The sequence below is a fragment of the Myzus persicae genome, unplaced genomic scaffold, assembly GCF_001856785.1.
Source record: "Myzus persicae strain clone G006 unplaced genomic scaffold, MPER_G0061.0, whole genome shotgun sequence".
NCBI classification, from domain to species: domain Eukaryota; kingdom Metazoa; phylum Arthropoda; class Insecta; order Hemiptera; family Aphididae; genus Myzus; species Myzus persicae.
The window spans coordinates 4,104-10,886 of record NW_019101339.1 but is presented as its reverse complement, the minus strand read 5'-3'; the positions used below and the strand labels follow the sequence as shown (position 1 = coordinate 10,886).

Genomic DNA, 6,783 nt, shown 5'->3' with positions numbered 1-6,783 from the left:
TTACTATTAGTATTAAACAATGTGATTTCTTCATTTGGGAAAAAATGCATTTCTCAGTCAAATTAGATTGCATAAAAACTTTTTGACTAGCTAGGGGTAGGTAATATACACTTCTAAAAATATTTAAACATTTTTTTTTTTAAATGTTTTACCCAATACTGAATAGTATCAAACATTTTATTAAGATAATCATTACTAAATAATGATAATGATGGTAATTCAAACTTATTTGACTTTCAAGATTTCAAAACACCTAAAAAAAATAATTATTTATGATTAAATTTTTAAAAAAAGCTCACATTCATTCAGCCTACCAATTACCTATGGTACTAAAAAATATTAAAAATCGGGATTTTTGCTTAAAATGAATATATTTTATACTACCCAATGTACATACAGGAAAGATTAATGGTTCTAATAAATGTGAACTCGAACATCCTGGCATTTTAAAAAGATAAAATTCAATCTATCGCAATCAGTCTGAGAAATTGAGTGTTCCCTTAATTGGTCATAACATGTTTTATATACTCTTAAAGATTGTACAATTGTAATAATAACAAACACTTACAGTTTTGAAGTGACTTAACTGTGCGATACACATTAATTGAAAGGATTGATAAATGTAAATATACATCATCTTTTGGCACAGGCACTGTAAAATAGTAAACAATAATCAAACTTAATTACCAAGGTACTTTCATAAAAAAAAATGCAAAAACTTTTTTTATTTGCAAATTTGTGATATAGGTAATTTTTAAGAAAATTTATGTAGATAGCATACAATATTTCAATAATTCTAAATGATAATGTAGTATGATATAAATATTTACCTTTATGTATTTTTTTAGAGAAGTCTGTTTTAAATTCATTTTTATTGAACTCTTCACAAGATTTTTTCAAATTTGCTTGTATTGTTTTCATACATTTTATATCATGTTTTTTAACTGCCATAACCTTTGTAGAGCCCTATAATGATATACAATTATACCGTTTTATATGTGAACCAGTTCTGTTTCATGAAAGGTAAGATTTAATATCTATACATTATAATTTTAGATTAAGAGCAAAAATTTAAAGCAAATTAATGTATGAAGTAATGGAGGTCTTAAAGTTTAGGAAAGTTAAAAAGTATAAAAATCTGTCCGTATGTTAGACAAGTATTTAAGGGTTCAATAGGTAATTAATTTTAGACAGCTGGTTTCTAGTTTGTATGCATAGTGTGTAATATTCTTGAATAGACTGTCGGGAAAATTACAATTCAATGACTTAAATAGTACATTGGTATCTTAGTCTGAAATTCTGATGTATTTCTCTTGATCATAGGTGTCCACAGTAATAAAAGCTGGGGGAGGGGGATACCATTATTTTTGCAAAAGAACAGTCAATGTATTCTAGTTGAACTTAAATGTTGAGAGTAGTAGAGTACCTATAATTACGTTATTATAATTGTTTATTACTTGAATGAGTAATGGCGATTGTGGAGGTGAATAAATACCAACTTTTTCGGCTGCACTAACTAAACTTTCAGTAGAGTTATTTGGCATTATTCTTAATGTATTAAGTGCCTCTTCTTCTTCTTCGGGAGCCATATTTTTACCTAAACATTACCAAAATAAAAAATAATTGTTAATGAAACTAACAAAGAATTGGTAACTAGATAAAAACAAGTAACAATTTCTTACCCATTAAATAATCACTAGTTAGTTCTTCTTTGCTTTTATTAGACTTTAATGACAAAGAACTAATGGGTCTTACTTTGACATTTTTACTATGTTTCAATATTTCAGAGTAATAAAAATCCGTGTCATTTGAAGTTTTTAAAACTTCATCTTGAATTCCAAATTGTTTTAACATTTTTATATCATTGTCAAATGATGTGTCATTGAATGTTTGTACATTAAAACATAATTTCAGAGTGCCGACTATTTTCTCATTATTCATAAGTGGTAATGTTTTAATCAGCTGGTTATCTTGATCTATTAATATGTTTATCATAGTCGCATGAGCTAATGTTTTATTTTCATAATTTTTAACTGAACATCTTAGTGTGCATGTTGATAGATAGTGTAAAAATGATTTGTAGCTTGTTCGAATATCATAAGTAATCTTAGAATATTTAGATGTTCTGAAAAATGTTTTAGATAATAAATATTTAATATCCTAAATAGCATGGCAAAATAGATTTATTTAAGCTCGTATGATAGGTAGAAAAAAATACCATGTTATAGTTCATTACCCATGTATTTATGTTGGTTTTTAAAAAATGTAACAACAGAATAAAAAGGGTAAAATGTACATAGATTAGTTCAATAATACTTGCTGAAGAAATAATTTAAATGTTATACTTTAAACATTACAATGTAAAATGTAAAATATATATTTATTTGTAATGTTAATTGCATTTGATAGCTGATAGATATTTTAAATACATTTTTATCTACATATCTACCTAATACAAATTAATATCAAGTATCAAAAACAATTTCAAAAGTTCTATTACATTATAGACATTATAGATGATCTTTAAAACTGACTTATTCTGTAGTGTATAATACTTGGAAATTAAAGGAGATAAAAAACAAACTAAAAATGCAGTCTTAGTCTGTTAGTTAAACTAAGTCAGCAATCTTAGTAAAAATTAAATTAAAATTAACTATTAAAATACTTAATACAAAGATTAGTTTTATGTATAATTTATATATTGCTTACAAAAGTTTTTGTTTTTCTTGACATCCAGTCCATTCAAATTGTACATAGGTACTTTTTACATAACTGCTATACCATGATATATCTGATACAGACAATATTAAAATGCCGCTAATCTTTCCATTAAAAAATGGAGGCAAATTCGGCATTATAGAAATAGTTTTTTAAAGACCATCAATCTGTAACAAAGCATTATAAAAAAAAAATTGACAGTTACCTAATAAATATTATATATTGTATTGTAATAATTGTATATCATATTTCTAATTGAATGCTTAAAAAAGTTTGACCCAATAATTTTAACAGGTTACAAGATGATATGTATAGACTTGAGTAAAAAATATGATGAAATGAATAATTTGTTATTTTCAATTGGGTATTTTAATTCTGGATAAATGAAGAAGGATATTATTACATCACTCTCCCCCCTCTTCTTCTATAAGTTTGTTATTGTTAAAATTATTAATTAAAACCTACAGGTTTATACTTGTTATTTATACATCAATATGTTCAACACATATTTTGCTTAGGAATATGAAACTTAAAATTATACATAATACTCAATTCATGTGTGAAACTCAGTTATGATGAAAAAAATCTAGGGAAGTATATGTTTTATCAATGATTTTAAATAGTTTTAATTAATTAATAATCAATAGTTTTTTGCATGAATAAAATTAAAACATTTGTTTGTTATAATATTAGAAGGCAAAACAAATATAAGATTGAGAACTTACCAGAGGATAGTGATAGTTTAATTTAATATTATTATACAAACGTAGGTATACAAATCACAATTGTCAGTTAACTAGTTGCAACTTTTTATCATCACGAAGAGTTCTAACAATTTTAAATCGTCAGTAGGTATTATAGTAGTACCACTAGTATAGCACAATGAACTAGTTAATGAACGAAATTAACTATTGTAATTTGTCACCCGTATCGTTCAGCAATTAATACCTTAAGTTAATTTAAAAAAATTAAAGTTTTCAACTTGGAATTAAAACGACGGGTATTTTAAAAAATATATTTCAATCGAGATAAGAAATGTCGGTTTATCACTGATCATTTTTATTATATTGTTTATACCACGGTCTAAGATTATTATCAACCGCAGTCATGAATTATTTTATTGGTACATACCATAGAACAATACCAAGGCCTATTTTGACAAAACATGGATACCAACCGTGATGGATAACAACAATTTTTGTAATCAGCCGGTAAAACTTGTTATCAATCTCCTGTCAATGATAATTGATAATAATAAAACACAAAATACAAATAATAAGTTATTAACCACGAGGACGATAATTTTCAACTATTAATTTTGTTGGAAAAGAGCACAGTCGTACTCGTACGCACAGGTCACGAATTAAGCTAATCTACATCATCTATAAGATCTTGATTCGTGCATTACGTACAGATATCATGTCGTTATTTATTTTAAACCACGACACGAATTTCGAGCACATAATCGGCGTTCTGTTCAACAATTGGACCGCACTCAAAGTAAATATTATTCCTCTTTTGTTGCTACACTTCCCATTTAAAAATCATTAATTATTATTATTATTATTATTTACGTTCAAGTTGGCGGTTGAACATGGCATGGGTGGATCGTCTGAAGTCATGCAATTCAAAATAAGTGATCTAATAAAGAACATACACGAATGTCTTCGAAAGTCTGGTTTGTACCTTATCTTTGTTAGTTTATCGAATAAAGTACCCATCATGTGATATTTAATTTTAAACAGATATCAATTATTTACTACACGCAGTCTCGACTAAAGTTATTTCTTTGCTAAAATATTAATAAATTATGAAGTCTAGTGGTTTGAAAATTATAATTATTAATTTATCCATCATAATTAAGGTGACAGCATGTGTTGGACAAGTATATCTGATATTATTGAAGACGTAATGGATGTTGGGTTTGATGTTGTACTTGAAGATGCTTCTGCTGATGAATTAAGTAAGCATATTTGTAATCTCTACTGTGATTGGAACCAGTCAATGGATGGCCAAAAAAAAGTTATAGATGAACTCAGAAGTTTACCTACAGCAATCCCTATTCAAATTGTTCCAGTAAGACCAATACGTGAAAAACAAAAGGTAATTTGTGTATGACATTTTTGTACTATGTTCTTGTTGGCTGTGATTAAATAATACAATTAATAGAAATCTCTAACTTATCAAAATTCTAGTGGTCTTATTTATTTCTATAGTTATTAAACAGCACATTTTCAGTAATTCAACACAATGTAAATACAATTGTCATTTATTTGAGGTTGTAAATTAAATGCACTAACTCAACAATAAACTAATTAATTATGTATGCTATACTAACCTAATATTTATAATTAAATTAATTTTTTTCTTTCTATATTTTATTGATAACAATTATGATTACTAAAATAATTATGCTTAGAACGTTAGTGCCACAATCATACAATATATTACACATTAATTCTTCTGTATTTACCTAAGTTTTCCAATACATTATTCAACAAAATATGAAATAAAACTTATGAAAAACTGGTGTATTTGTCATCTGTGGTAACCCAAATTACTAGCTAATTTAACTCAAAAAGTTTAGAACCCAGGTATAGACCTCTCCCCCCCCCCTCGCAGCATAGTACTTTGCTTGTAAAACAATTTAAATAAAAATATATTACCTTTTGTTCACTCCTATCTCAAATATTATACCTTAACCTGTTTTCTATTTAGCTACATAAATATTTTTAGTCTTCATAAACTTACAAACTAAAGACTTAATATTATGTATTTTGTTACATATCACATCAATGTTTTTCTAACCCAAATTTTAATTCTTATGATATTTATTGTTTATGTTTTGCAACAGGTAGCAACACACCTGTAAGCTTTCTTAATATGTACAATATCTTTATATATACAAAAAAAAGTTTCTTTTTTAAGTTTGGGATAATCTTAGAAAATACCAAACTGGTTTCAACTTCAAAATGGTGTATTTCAGTTTAAACTAGCATAGTGCATACTATGGAGCAGGTTACAACTCCAAAGCATTGTTGTCTTATGAACCCATTACCTTGTCTATGGAATATTGGGCGATAAAAAAGAATACCGTAGTGGCGCCATCTGTCCAGTAAAATAACATTTAAAAAAATGGTTCAACTTTTTCCCTTAAATTAATTATTATTGTCAATATCCGATTTAATTTTTAACTTAATTTAAAAATAATGATTATGAAAATACTGGGATACAACATATTATATATTGCATATTTTTCATATTACATGAATATAATAACATAGAAAATAAACAATCATTTTAGACTTAAACTTAATTATGTTATTTGTATTTATTTTAGAAGGATGATTCATCGTCTAGTGAAGAATCTGAAGCCTGTGATGATGGGTGGACAGTGGTGAAACATAAATAAAACTTACCAGCAATATGTTTACTTTATTCTTTTGTTTATGAAATAATGAATTTTATTAGATAATGGGCTGTTGTAATGTGCTGTTATTTATAGCAAAACATTTGATTTTCATATGAGTATACTAACTATAGTGTTTATAAACTCCTTTATGTTATAATTCCTAACTATATAAATGTATATTATTAATATTTAGTAATTTTTCTCTTGTACAATTATGAACTAAATTAGATAAAAAATTATTTTTAAATGTATCATTTATAACCTGATAAATTATGATGTTGACTTGTCCTTTTTGGATAGACATTTCAACATAATATACACAATGTTTGCCCCTTTCAAATGTTAATACAAATATTTTTTTTTTACTATTGAAATATTATTGTTTTGAATATTATTGCTAATTTCAAAGCCACAATCAAATAAACTAAAGTCTTATGTGATTGGTTTTGTTCAACTTTTACTTAATTTGTGAAATATAGTATAGGTAATGTTAAAAAAAATTTATTATGTAAGGTTTAAAATCGTAAAAGATAAAAGTACGAAGGGTCAGATATCAGAATAAATTTAAAGAAATATTTATCTAAAACAATTAATTTTTAGTAATTAGTCATTTAAAATGTACTAATTAATTTGTAACTAAAAGAAAAAATATT

At 25.9% G+C, this 6,783-nt stretch overlaps 2 protein-coding genes across 2 annotated transcripts; one reads left to right on the top strand and one right to left on the bottom strand.

Annotated features, from left to right (window-relative positions):
* Positions 1–25: 25 nt before the first annotated feature.
* LOC111028674 lies at positions 26–3,868 on the bottom strand. Its single transcript, XM_022307406.1, has 6 exons — positions 3,444–3,868; positions 2,710–2,885; positions 1,683–2,125; positions 1,458–1,597; positions 831–966; positions 26–652 (listed from the first exon to the last, which is right to left on the bottom strand). Exons 2-6 carry the CDS (start codon positions 2,853–2,855, stop codon positions 531–533), a joined length of 987 nt encoding a protein of 328 aa, XP_022163098.1. The 5' UTR covers positions 2,856–2,885; positions 3,444–3,868; the 3' UTR covers positions 26–530.
* Positions 3,869–4,008: 140 nt separating this feature from the next.
* LOC111028675 lies at positions 4,009–6,570 on the top strand. The gene is made up of 4 exons (XM_022307407.1): positions 4,009–4,218; positions 4,300–4,396; positions 4,583–4,821; positions 6,059–6,570. Exons 1-4 carry the CDS (start codon positions 4,138–4,140, stop codon positions 6,128–6,130), a joined length of 489 nt encoding a protein of 162 aa, XP_022163099.1. The 5' UTR covers positions 4,009–4,137; the 3' UTR covers positions 6,131–6,570.
* Positions 6,571–6,783: the final 213 nt, after the last annotated feature.

Excerpts from the sequence above, each read along its gene's own strand:
- LOC111028674 (XM_022307406.1), bottom strand. The coding sequence starts at position 2,855 with ATGCCGAATTTGCCTCCATTTTTTAATGGAAAGATTAGCGGCATTTTA. Across the intron at positions 967-1,457 it reads AATCGCCATTACTCATTCAA|GGCTCTACAAAGGTTATGGC; the intron begins GTAATAAACAAT and ends ATATCATTATAG. Across the intron at positions 653-830 it reads CTCTAAAAAAATACATAAAG|TGCCTGTGCCAAAAGATGAT; the intron begins GTAAATATTTAT and ends ACTATTTTACAG.
- LOC111028675 (XM_022307407.1), top strand. The coding sequence starts at position 4,138 with ATGTCGTTATTTATTTTAAACCACGACACGAATTTCGAGCACATAATC. Across the intron at positions 4,219-4,299 it reads ACAATTGGACCGCACTCAAA|TTGGCGGTTGAACATGGCAT; the intron begins GTAAATATTATT and ends TTTACGTTCAAG. Across the intron at positions 4,822-6,058 it reads CAATACGTGAAAAACAAAAG|AAGGATGATTCATCGTCTAG; the intron begins GTAATTTGTGTA and ends TATTTATTTTAG.